This window comes from Myxocyprinus asiaticus, chromosome 23 (genome assembly GCF_019703515.2).
Source record: "Myxocyprinus asiaticus isolate MX2 ecotype Aquarium Trade chromosome 23, UBuf_Myxa_2, whole genome shotgun sequence".
Taxonomy (NCBI): Eukaryota; Metazoa; Chordata; class Actinopteri; order Cypriniformes; family Catostomidae; genus Myxocyprinus; species Myxocyprinus asiaticus.
This window is the reverse complement of record NC_059366.1, coordinates 14714208-14727679: the sequence shown is the minus strand read 5'-3', so window position 1 is coordinate 14727679 and position 13472 is coordinate 14714208. Positions and strand designations below refer to the sequence as shown.

At 41.4% G+C, this 13472-nt stretch overlaps 1 protein-coding gene across 10 annotated transcripts in view; it reads right to left on the bottom strand.

Moving 5' to 3' along the window:
* The window catches only part of kcnma1a (potassium large conductance calcium-activated channel, subfamily M, alpha member 1a), a 312165-nt gene that overhangs the window by 67780 nt on the left and 230913 nt on the right, over positions 1 to 13472 (bottom strand). For all 10 annotated transcript variants that reach the window (XM_051651297.1, XM_051651298.1, XM_051651289.1 and 7 more), the window contains exons 14-16: positions 6594 to 6749; positions 1558 to 1667; positions 809 to 877 (exon numbers count right to left, since the gene is read on the bottom strand). In XM_051651297.1, coding sequence (XP_051507257.1) covers positions 809 to 877; positions 1558 to 1667; positions 6594 to 6749 — 335 coding nt within the window. The remainder of the gene's footprint in view (positions 1 to 808; positions 878 to 1557; positions 1668 to 6593; positions 6750 to 13472) is intronic.

Sequence of the window (13472 nt, the reverse complement as noted above, 5' to 3'; positions counted from 1 at the left end):
ATAGCAAAATCCCTTCCAACTGACACATTTCTACTGTTGCACAACAAATACTGCCATACCACCCAGCCCTAATCCACAGTAAGAAAAAAAAAAAAAAAGATTTTAGACAAAAATCACACTCACTTCATAAGAATATAGGAAACCAAAAGAACCAGGTCTTCTGGTTGATATTTGGGTTGTGACTGTTTTCAGGCCCTAATTTATTCTAACCACAGTCATTAGTACTAGTTGTGAGATATTAAAATGTATTAGTAAGAGTTACAGTGTACAGATACATTGGAACACAGGTTGTGAAAGTGGGAAGGGGTGGTGGGATTTGGCAAAGTCGAAGTTACTGAGACAGAGTACTTCATGTTATTAGTTCTAATGGGTTACTTAACAGAAAGCCACAGGAGTGCTATTGATAGAAGGCCCTTTACTCTGAGAGTAAACCCCTCATCAATAGAGCAGTGAGTCTGAGCAGATGTCATAGCTCTTTGGCTTCATGGTGACTCTTACAGACAGTGATCGGCATCTGTGAGGCTGTGAGAGTCGAGCTGAGGTGAACTTCCTCCAGTGTTTGAGACAATCACATGCTGATGTCTCAAGGAGACAGATTTCAATTTGAAATCATTTAGTTACTTATAGGGAGATTTGATGATGAAAATGTGTCAGCCTTTTCTTACAAAAGAACATTTCTACTACGTTAAATAGGAGAATTGTGCTGTGGTGTGTCTGTGGGACCAATGAGGGACACAACTGCATTGCCCCTCTTTGGTCGGTTCAGTGTGCTGTGATTGATGTAGTTGAACACTAAAGTGGGACAAACCTGCTTTCCCTCTGCTCTGACTTGTATTCGATAGCGATTAACAACAACTTGAGCTTCACATAGCACAACCTGCAAAGGAGACAACAGAAACTTAATGTTGGTGTTTGCCAAGAAGAAGCAATTTAGTTCTGTAGTTTACTAGTTAAGAAGTTGTAAGACCCATTACATTGGCCCTCTAAGATTATTTTACATTATGGATCCCAATTAGGAGAGACTAAAAGATGTTTAAATTGTTGCCGTAGATTTGGCTTTAAATTAAACAGCAAGAATTTGTCAAAGACTCTTTGTGATACTACACATTATTACCCACCAACTGAAATGTGCTGCAGAACATCTTCATTTTTTAAAGCTTTTATATGTGGATCAGTGTAACAAATTTTGCCTACACATTAGAGAAAGCTCTGACAGAGCATTAATTAGACAGATAGGAATGTGAAGATGCATTTTGGGGGTGTGGATCGAGCCAGGTAAGTTTGAAATCAAGCTGGAATAAATCAAATTAAATATCTGACAAAAATGGATTGCCTCTTTGAAATTCACATTGTTTAACAGATGCCAGCTGTACTTCAGAGTGCAGCAAAATCTACAAGTTTCTTAACTTTTGGTCACATGACAGAGCGTCACTATTGCAAACCCATGTTTTGTTTTTTTCTCTATGTCTTTGCAATGAAAATTCAATTAAATCAATGAATTTCAGTATTCTCTAATGCTCTGATGCTCCCATGCTTTTAGAGCAGAAGCATACTTACTCGCAAACTGTAGGAAATGAAAGCCCCACAAAGGCACTGGACAGGTACTCAGTGTACATTTCATTGGCCACTCCCTCCAGATAATACTTCTGCCAGGTGTCCTCCTCAATCTGCAGTGCAAAGGCAGTTGAAATCAGTTACACATAAGCATAGAAAGCTATGCACACTGCATCTCTGAGTAGTTGAAATTCATGTAAAAATACTACTATTTTGTGTCCTAATCGGACAAGATACCAGCTATCTCTTCCATGAAAATCGGAGTTTTTGTACCCAGCCTTGACCGTGACTAGTGAAAATATATTTTTGAAAAAAAGAGAAAAATCTAAGGCACTCACGTGGAATAAATAAAAAGCCTTTATTCAACTGGGCTGCAATATCTTGAAAATATATTTTTGGCCAATGTCTGTGTGTGTGTGTGTGTGTGTGTGTGTGTGTGTGTGTGTGTGTGTGTGTGTGTGTGTGTGTGTGTGTGTATATATATATATATATATATATATATATATATATATATATATATATATATATATATATATATTTATAAAAATATATATTTTGCCACCCTATGTGAAATCTCATTGGTCCAAAATTGTGCTTCATATAAAACATTTAAAGGGATAGTTCAGCCCAAATCGAAAATTCTCTCATCATTTTCTCACCCTCATGGCGTCCCAGATGTATATTACTTCTTTCTTCTGCAAAACACGAAAGAAGATTTTTAGAAAAATGTTTCAGCTCTGTAAGTCCTCACAATGCAAGCAAACAGTGACCAGGATTCAGAAGGTCCAGAAAGGACATAAAGGCAGCATAAAAGTAATCCATAAGACCCCAGTGGTTAAATCCAAATCTTCTGAAATGATAAGATATGTGTGGGTGAGAAACAGATCAATATTTAAGTCCTTTTCTACTATAAATCAACACTTTTGCTTTCACTCACATTCAGCCACCTACTGGTTGGGGCTGGTAAAAGGTGGAGATTTATAGTAAAAAAGGATTTAAATATTTATCTATATCTCACCCACACCTATCTTATCGCTTCAGAAGATATGGATTTACCCACTGGAGTCATATGGATTACTTTTATGCTGCCTTTATGTCCTTTTGGACCTTCTGAGTTCTGGTCACCATTCACTTGCATTGTGAGGACCTAAAGAGCTGTGATTTTCTTCTAAAAATCTTTGTTTTGTGTTCAGCAGAAGAAAGAAAGTCATACACATCTGGGATGGCATGAGGGTGAGTAAACGATGAGAGAATTTTCATTTTTGGTTGAACTATTACTTTAATATGTTCTGACTGGCTGTCATGTTGCATAGCAGTTTCGTGTTGTGTACAGACAAATTGCTTGACACTGGAAACTCGTTGCATTGCACTTGATTAGGTTTTGTGAAGTTGTTCTCTTTTTTCAATATTATGTATATTATTTCACACCTGTACCATGTCAACATTTGTGGAACAAAATGTTACCCAGACTTGAGTAGGGTAATAAAGGCCAATCTGGCGGAGAGTGGCATATTCCTCCATATGAGCTCACAGCAGGTCTTTTCATCATCCCCACATTACATGTCTCAGGATCTGGTAAACACTCTTCTAATAGTCAGCCATCTTGCCCAGCCAATGTCTGTCTGACAGATAGCCAAGAGAGATACTATCAAAGCCAGGCCCAACTACCTGGCTAAGAGCACCTGCATTCTTACAAGAGGACAGGCATCTTTTAGGGCTGCACTAATAGGTGGAGTTTTGTCATTTATTCCTAAAGAGATGGCAGCCATTTACCATGCACTCCCTAAATTACACTGTGCATTTGCGCCTTGCCTGTCAGAGCTGATGCAAATGCTATGGGCATATGCTCTCGCACCGGCTGAACAATTATCTCCTTTAGTCCCTCCTGAGAGCTTCATCCTATTTCTCTTTGCTTACTGCTTTTTCAAAACTGAAGAGATCAGACAAAAGATTCACACTGACTGTTCTTGTGGTTTTATTTTTAGAGAACAGGTTTATACTTAGGACAACAAACATAATGACAGCAGAAAATGCAAAACAAATCATCTGTTTGTGGGTGTGGATGTGTGTAAATGTATGCGTCTCTGAGGTGTGGGTCTCATTAACACCTCTTAGTAACAACACCCCTCCGCTTCCTGAAAGCCCACTCAAATCAGCTGTGTTGCCTGTGCTCCATAACCCCTCTCCTCCATGAGACAGACTGGCACTACACTCTCACACATTGTCTTGTTTGGGTCTCACTGTGCCTTGTGATGTGAAATTGATGAACAAAATCGACACTTCAAATATAATACATTTCAGATGAGGTACATTGAGGAGTCCAAATGCTTACATATATACAAAATGCTTTTTCTTCAATTAACAAGAAAATGTTTAATATATCTTTTATATCAAAAGAATAATTTTGTTATTGTCATTTAAAATTAGATTAGATTATAGAACATAAACATTGCTTTTTAGTCTCATTTTTAAGAGAAGACTAATGTGCTCTGCAGAGGTTTTCACACATAATACATTTAAACAGTCATTATAAAGTCATTCCTCAATGCTTTATGACATGAAAATGTTGTTCTCAATGTTGAAAGGGAAAAAAAAAATCAAAAGAAAGTTGCATAGCCCCTTGTGGATTTGAGAATAAGTTTTACAATCTCTATAAAATTATTTACCCTGATCTTTCGCTCATTCTCTCTCTTGATCTCTCTTTTTTATTTTTATTTTTTAAGAACTCAAAAAACACCATGGGCTCTATTTTCGTGGCCACGCTAAGCGCAGCACAGTGCGCAACGACCGTGCGCAACGCCTTATCTAATTTTTGTGAGAGCCCTAATTCTAGGTGCAATTTTCATGCCAGCGCAAAGTGCAAGTGGGCATAGGTGGGAGTGTTTGCACTATCTGTGTGTCAGTGGCCGCAGGTGGTTTTCAAAAGAGGGGAAGCATAGATGTCAGAAAAATAGTGCACTCGCATATTCTGCTCTCCTATTGTTTTTTCAAGAAATCGTCAATTTTCGTCATGCAAATAGCACTCACGAAGCTCCCACAGACCTCCAGAGACCCGGGCAGGATCCAAAATGACGCCTTTTCCAATGATACGCATCTGCCTTAGCCTCCTGTTGAGGCAAGGCTTTAATGGGGCTCTATTGGCCATGCGTCTGCAAACTCCGGTGGACATAACCATGCAGATAACATTAATGGAACGAACATCGCGAAAGTGTTGTATGCTGTTTTTACACTTGTTACCTTAAATATTGAACTGGGACAATAATTATATGAATTATAGAGAGGTTATATGCAATTTGATAAATATTTCATTGTGCAATTTTAATGAAATTTTAAGGGAAGCTGTGCTTCCCGTGTTGTCTTAAAGCAATCGCCACTTCTGTGGGTGTATGCGCGTAAACTGTGGGTGTATTGTATGTTAATGAAGTAGCGCTAAGTGCAATTTGCTATTTTCCTGAGAAATAGGTCATTCCGCTATGATGTTTTAGAGGCATCTTTACTCTCAGTGCAAAGTCTAAAATCAGTTCCTGCTTTTGCAGTTTGGAGATTCCACCAGCAGGTGGTAATAAAGTTAAAGTCCAAACTCTGAAAATATAATGGAACATCAAATTATGTCCCTGACAATCACTGTTGTAGCTGTTTTATGAAATAAAAATGTATGAGATTCTAGAGTTCATGGTTTATTTTTAAACTATTATTATTATCATGTTATATTAAAAATGGTATTCATTATCTAATTTGTACAGGTATTTTTCCACGTGTTGTTGGAGAGTGATATTTAAGTCACTGTAAAAGGAACTGGAATGGGTAAAATGTTTGGATTTGGGGAGGCGGTTAACATTTCTTTGACCACTTCGTTATTTTAATTATATTTTTGTTTAGTTTGAAAATTAATTTGAATTTAGAAATATTTTTTATTTAAGTTTTTTGTGTTTCAATAAATGAATGTTATTTTTAAAGCAATACTGACTGGTAGAAGTGAAGAAAAAAAAAAAAACATCCATCGATCCACAATCTAACCTGGAAGGCGATACAATCACGGTTAATACCTAGCCATGATTTGCATGCGCAATTTCGCCAAACCCACTTGCACCTAGACTTACTTAGTGCATGCTTGCATGAAAATCCCAAAACTTAATGGCCATGCTCACTGACTTTGCACTTATGACATATCACATAGCACTGCGCTTAGTGCTCTTAAAATAGGGCCTCCCATGTTTACTGCACTAGAAGCACTCACTTCCATCAAGTCATTAAAGAAAACATCCATCTCCTGCTTTCAATTTTCCCTGATGAATACAAAGCACCATTCAAGTCAATGTAATCAGGAATAACGTTGAAACGTTATTCTCCAAGACTTAAAGTAAATTAAGTTAAATTCTCATCGACAAGTAGAGCAGAGTCAGAGGGCTTGTTATCGTATGGCAGTTTTCAATATCTTCACAATTTTTATTCTTTCTGTTTGTATCTTTTTTATTTTATTGTTATTTGGACATGACATGCGAACAGAAAAAATGCCCTTCCAAACTGCATGATACAACAGATAGCATTCCAAATTGCATTCTTCACAACAGTGTTATATACAATGCTAATCAATTTTGTGAGTCGCTCTGGATAAGTGTCTGCTAATGCCTTAAATGTAAATGTAAAAACAGTGATCTGTACGATTCTGAACAGTCTGCTTCACTTGGATGATAAATAACAATGAAATTGTGCCGTTCACATTTGGCTATGAAGCAGACACATGGTTCGCATTTTCCCACTCTATCAGCATGCAGGAGGATAGTAAATTTCTGCAAGAGAAAAAAAACCACTAATTTACATCCCCACTCCCACCATGTCATTGACTCATATAAATGACCTCATAATGGCAAAGGCATCGCTGTGTTGCTGTCCCGAGCAAGTCCCAAATGAGACCGCCGGGCTCAGAGGATGATTTACTCAATACCATAATGGTCCTGGTGATTGAGCTGAAGATTAAATGAAATGGAGGGAGGCTGATTCTACTCTATGAGTTTTATCAAAGCCACAGGACTTTGTACCTTGATGTATGACCTCATGGAGAATAGGTTGGCAAGCATGGTGGACAGGCCCTGTGCCAGGCAGCTCTGAGCAATGAAGCCTGCCTTCAGCTCGGCCAGGCAGATCGCATCATCGCCTTCCTTCCAGTTCCAACTGGGAATGTTTAGCAGATGGGCCTGAGGACACATGGGATGAGACAAGAGGAAATCAACATTGTCCCATGCTGCAACGTCTAGAATCAGAATCAGAATCAGCTTTATTGCCAAGTGCGCTTACACATACAAGGAATTTGTCTTGGTGACAGGAGCTTCCAGTGTACAACAATACAAAAACAATACAAAAACAGCAGCAAGACATAGATAATAATAAAAAAAAAAAAAACATTAAAAAATAATTATACACATACACTATATTGCCAAAAGTATTCGCTCATCTGCCTTTAGACGCATATGAACTTAAGTGACATCCCATTCTTAATCCATAGGTTTTAATATGACGTCGGCCCACCCTTTGCAGCTATAACAGCTTCAACTCTTCTGGGAAGGCTTTCCACAAGGTTTAGGAGTGTGTTTATGGGAATTTTTGACCATTCTTCCAGAAGCGCATTTGTGAGGTCAGACACTGATGTTGGACGAGAAGGCCTGGCTCACAGTCTTCGCTCTAATTCATCCCAAAGGTGCTCTATCGGGTTGAGGTCAGGACTCTGTGCAGGCCAGTCAAGTTCTTCCACACCAAACTCGCTCATCCATGTCTTTATGGACCTTGCTTTGTGCACTGGTGCGCAGTCATGTTGGAACAGGAAGGGGCCATCCCCAAACTGTTCCCACAAAGTTGGGAGCATGGAATTGTCCAAAATCTCTTGGTATGCTGAAGCATTCAGAGTTCCTTTCACTGGAACTAAGGGGCCATGCCCAGCTCCTGAAAAACAACCCCACACCATAATCCCCCCTCCACCAAACTTCACAGTTGGCACAATGCAGTCAGACAAGTACCGTTCTCCTGGCAACCGCCAAACCCAGGCTCGTCCATCAGATTGCCAGATGGAGAAGCATGATTCGTCACTCCAGAGAACGCGTCTCCACTGCTCTAGAGTCCAGTGGCGGCGTGCTTTACACCACTGCATCCGACGCTTTGCATTGCACTTGGTGATGTATGGCTTGGATGCAGCTGCTCGGCCATGGAAACCCATTCCATGAAGCTCTCTATGCACTGTTCTTGAGCTAATCTGAAGGCCACATGAACCTTGGAGGTCTGTAGCGATTGACTCTGCAGAAAGTTGGCGACCTCTGCGCACTATGCGCCTCAGCATCCGCTGACCCCGCTCTGTCATTTTACGTGGCCTACCACTTCGTGGCTGAGTTGATGTCATTCCCAATCGCTTCCACTTTGTTATAATACCACTGACAGTTGACTGTGGAATATTTAGTAGCGAGGAAATTTCACGACTGGACTTGTTGCACAGGTGGCATCCTATCACAGTACCACGCTGGAATTCACTGAGCTCCTGAGAGCGGCCCATTCTTGCACAAATGTTTGTAGAAGCAGTCTGCATGCCTAGGTGCTTCATTTTATACACCTGTGGCCATGGAAGTGATTGGAACACCTGAATTCAATTATTTGGATGGGTGAGCGGATACTTTTGGCAATATAGTGTACGTACAGACACACACATACATACATACATACATACACACATAGGTAGTGCAAATCTAATACAATCTGTTATGTACAGTGTAAATACAAATCTGTTATGTACAGTGCAAATGTTTTTTTTTCCTTCAGAGGAATGAAATGGCAGAAGAGGTTGGATGTGTTGAATAAATATAAAAAAGACTAAACTGTGTATTGCACATAGTTATTGTTCAATGGGGCAATTTAACTGTTCATGAGATGGATAGCCTTAGGGAAAAAACTGTTCTTGTGCCTGACGGTTCTGGTGCTCAGAGCTCTGAAGAGTCGGCCAGAAGGCAACAGTTCAAAAAGGTAATGGGCAGGGTGAGTGGGGTCCAGAGTGATTTTTCCAGCCTTTTTCCTCACTCTGGAAGTGTATAGTTCTTGAAGCGGGGCAGGGGGCAACCAATTATCCTCTCAGCAGTCCGAACTGTCCTTTGTAGTCTTCTGATTTCTGATTTCGTAGCTGAACCAAACCAGACAGTTACTGAAGTGCAGAGGACAGACTCAATGACTGCTGAGTACAACTGTATCAGCAGCGCCTGTGGCAAGTTGAACTTCCTCAGCTGGCGAAGGAGGTACAACCTCTGCTGGGCCTTTTTCACAATGGAGTCAATGTGTGTCTCCCACTTCAGGTCCTGTGAGATGGTAGTGCCCATGACTCCACTGCTGCCACAGTGCTGTTTAGAATGGTGAGGGAGGTCAGTGTTGGGGTGTTCCTCCTAAAGTCCACAATCATCTCCACTGTTTTGAATGTGTACAGCTCAAGGTTGTTTTGACTGCACCTGCTGTTCAACCTCCCTTCTGTATGCAGACTCATCGTCATCTCGGATGAGGCCGATGACAGTGGTGTCGTCTGCAAACTTCAGGAGCTTGACAGAGGGGTCCTTGGAGATACAGTCATTGGTGTAGAGGGAGAAGAGTAGTGGGGAGAGCACACATCCCTGGAGGGGCACCGGTGCTGATTGTACAGGTGCTGGAAGTGAGTTTCCCCTGTCTTACAAGCTGCTGCCTGTCCGTCAGAAAGCTGGTTATCCACTGACAGATAGACATGGGAACAGAGAGTTGGTGTAATTTATGCTGGAGTATAGTTGGGATGATGGTGTTGAAAGCCGAACTGAAGTCCACAAAAAGGATCCTTGCATATGTCCCTGGTCTGTCCAGATGTTGCAGGATATGATGCAATCCTGGTGGAGGTGTTGGTGTTTGTGTGAATTGAAGGTCAGAGTGGGTGTGGGGAGTGAGATTGGGCCTTTCAAATCTGCAGTAGAACACATTCAGGTCGTCAGCCAGTTGTTGGTCCACCACAGGATGGGGGTAGGAGGCCTGTAATTTGTGAGTTGTTTCATGCCACTCCACACTGATGCAGGGTCATTAGCTGAAAACTTGTTTTTCAGCTTCTCAGAGTATCTTCTTTTAGCCACTCTGATTTCATTGTTCAGTGTGTTCCTGGCCTGATTGTACAATACTTTATCCCCATCCCTGTAAGCATCCTCTTAGGCCTGACGAAGCTGCCTGAGCTCTGCTGTAAACCACGGTTTGTTAAATTAAATTAGTACTAGTAGGAATGCACATATCCTCACAGAAACTGATATATGATGTAACAGTATCTGTGAGCTCGTCCAGATTGGTGTCTGCAGCCTCAAAAACACTCCAATCCATGCAATCGAAGCAGGCTTGTAGTTCCCGTCTCTGCTTCATTGGTCCATCTCTTTACAGTCCTTACTACTGGCTTGGTTGATTTTAATTTCTGCCTGTAGGTTGGAAGAAGATGAACCAGACAGTGATCAGAGAGTCCCAAAGCTGCTCTAGGGACAGAGCGATATGCATCATTTATTGTTGTGTAGCAATGATCCAGTATGTTTCTGTCTCTGGTGGGGCATGTAATGTGCTGCTTGTATTTGGGCAGTTCACGTGTGAGATTTGCTTTGTTAAAATCCCCAAGAATAATACTAACTGAGTCCGGGTATTGTTGTTCTGTGTCTGTGATTTGATCAGTCAGCTGTTGCAGCAATGTGTTCACACACGCGTTTGGCGCGATATACACACTCACCAGAATAAACGAGGAAAACAAAATAACGGCTTACAGTTAATAAAGAGCGCTTCCAAATTAGGACAGCACATCCTCTTTAACGCTGTTACATCTGTACACCAACTTTCACTGATGTAAATGCATGTTCCACCGCCTCTCGTTTTCCCCATTAACTCCGCGATGCGATCTGCTCTGAACAGCTGTAAGCCCGGCAGATGTAACGCGCTGTCCGGAATGGCTTCACTCAGCCAGGTTTCTGTGAAGCACAAGGCAGCAGAGGTTGAAAAGTCCTTGTTTGTGCAGGTGAGGAGATGTAGTTTGTTTGTTTTGTTAGGAAGAGAGCAGAGATTCGCTAAGTGAATACTCAGCAGCGCTGTTTGAAATCCGCGCCGACGGAGCCTCTCGTCTCCCTCACCTGCATCTCTTGAACAACACAGCCACGCCTCCAACTAAAATGTCCAGCAAAATATCTGAATATTCAAAAACTGGTAAAAGATTGTCTGGTATATGCTCTCGAATGTTCAGCAGTTCGTCTCTGGTAAAACTGACTGGAAAAAGATTACTAAACACAGGACAAACAAACAAAAACAACAAAACAATAGGAGCGCTCCACACTGAGGCAGCCATCCGCAGTGCCATCATGACGCATGTCTAACAAGTCTATTCAAGAAAAACAACCACAAAAATTAAATCAATAAGAAACACTTTATTTACTGAGAATCCAAATTTACTATAATTAAAGACCCCATGATATGGCTTGATTAGCCCAGTTTTATTTCCTGTGCTGATGTATTTCCTAATGAAACAGAAAGTTGGGGCAGGACATTTCAAATGGCTAATCCCTTTTTTTCTAAATATCCAACAGCTTTTAATTCACATCACAGCTGTGATTTGCTACTTGCTAGTGAGAGACAGTTGATATTAGGGGGAAGGAGCATTTGACTGGAGAAAAATCTGAGAAGAGCAAGATGAGTCATTAGTATTTTTGGTACATTTTCCCCAGAAGAGACTGACTGTAACAATTTTAAATGCATATATCTGCTAAAATTAATCTTTGTCAACTTTTAGGAGTACATTAGCATATAGATGTCTTCAAGCTAATAGAAAAGCAGCAGTGCAATGTATAAAATCATGCAGATATGGGTCAGGAGCTTCAGTTAATATTCACATCAACCATGAGAATGGGGGAAAATGTGATCTCAGTGATTTAGACCGTGGCATGATTATTGGTTCCAGACGGGCTGGTTGAATATTTCTGTAACTACTGATCTCCTGGGACATTCACATGCAACAGTCTCTAGAGTGTAGAGAATGGTGCGAAAAACAAAAAACAACCAAAGAGCAGCAGTTCTGTGAACGAAAATGCCTTGCTGATGACAGAGGTCAACGGAGAATGGCCAGACTTGTCAAAGCTGACAAAGGCTACGGTAACTCAGATAACCCCTCTGTACAATTGTAGTGAGTCAAACCTTGAGGTGGATGGGCTTCAACAGCAGAAGACCACGTTGGGTTCCACTTCTGTCAGCCAAGAACAGAAAACTGAGCCTGCAGTGGGCCTACCATTTGTGTACCTCAGCAGAAATCCTGATTTGCCAGACCAGGCAATGTTTTTCCAGTCATCTACTGTCCAGTTTTTGTGAGCCTGTGCCCACTGCAATCTCAGTTTCCTGTTCTTAGCTTACAGTAAAGGTACCCGGAGGGGTCTTCTGCTGCTGTAGACCATCCGCCTCAATGTTCAACGTGTTCAGAAATGCTTTACTGCATAGAACTGTTGTAGCATGTGGTTATTTAGGTTACTGTCAGCTTCCTGTCAGCCTGGACCAGTCTGGCCATTCTCCTCTGACCTCTGTCATTAACAAGCTGTTTTCGCCTACAGAACTGCCACTCGCTGGATGTTTTTTTGTTTTTGCACAATTCTCTTTACACTCTAGAGACTGTTGTGCATGAAAATCCCAGGAGATCAGCAGCTACAGAAATACTCAAACCAGCCTGTCTGGCACCAACAATCATGCCACGGTCGAAATCATTGAGATCACATTTCACATTTCATCATGGTTGATGTGAAAATTAACTTTAGTTCCTCACCCATATCTGCATGATTTTAAACATTAAACTGCTGCCACATGATTGGCTGATTAGAGAATTGCATGAATAAGTAGATGTACAGGTGTGCCTAATAAAGTGGCCGGTGAGGGAGAGTCACGTGACACCATGCGAGGTTCGGACATGTGAACGGCGAGCTCTGCACACTTTGCTAGTATTAATACTTTTTATGTCATAAACTGGTGAGATTTGATATACCTTGATCCTTAACTGTTCTAGGAAGACAATATGTCAAAGAATTCAAAATCCTCGGGCTCTGGAGACATTATAAGACACTTATGTGCTGCTGATGCCTCTGAGCAGGCCGCAAGCGCGGGAGCCGATTTGGCCTAAGAAGTCAGGGAAATTCGGCAAGAAATGTTGAACTTGTCGGCAATGCTGACGAAGGTCGTTGCTGACTTGGAGGATCTTGCTGTAATACGTTGATTGATCACAGCCATGGAGACTAAATTCAATGAGGTGGTTACAAGAGTGTGGGATGTTGAGAAACGGATCGATCATCTGGAATCATCGGAGAGTTAATTAGCTGATTTGGAGAGCATCTGGGAAAAGTTGGAGGACTTGGAGAACTGTAACCGGTGGAATAACATCAGAATTGTTAGAATTCCTGAAGACGAAGAAGGTCGGGATATGGTGAAATTCCTGGACGGGCTCTTTCCGAGTCTGCTCGACATAATAGGCCATAAGCTGGAAATCGAGCGAGCTCACAGGGTTCCAGCTCGGCAATCCGCTGAGGGAGACAGGCCCCGTTCATTTCTGGCCAAATTTCTGAGATCATCCAATAAAGATCTCGTGTTACGCGAGGCGAGGAGTAAAGGAAGGATTTCTTGGAATAACCGCAGCATTTTCTTGTTCCCAGACTTTGCTAATTTGACAAGAGAGAAACGTGATCGATTCAAGGAATGCAAGAAACTCTTATATCAATGGAAGGTCACTTTTGCACTGATGTTCCCGGCCAAATTAAGAATAGATGCTAAGGATGGCCGTAAAATATTTACATGTCCCCAGCAAGCAATGTCCTTCATAAAGTCAATGGACTGAGTAAGTTATTTTGTGGTACTCACATTGCAGCCATCTGAGGAAACTGAGCACC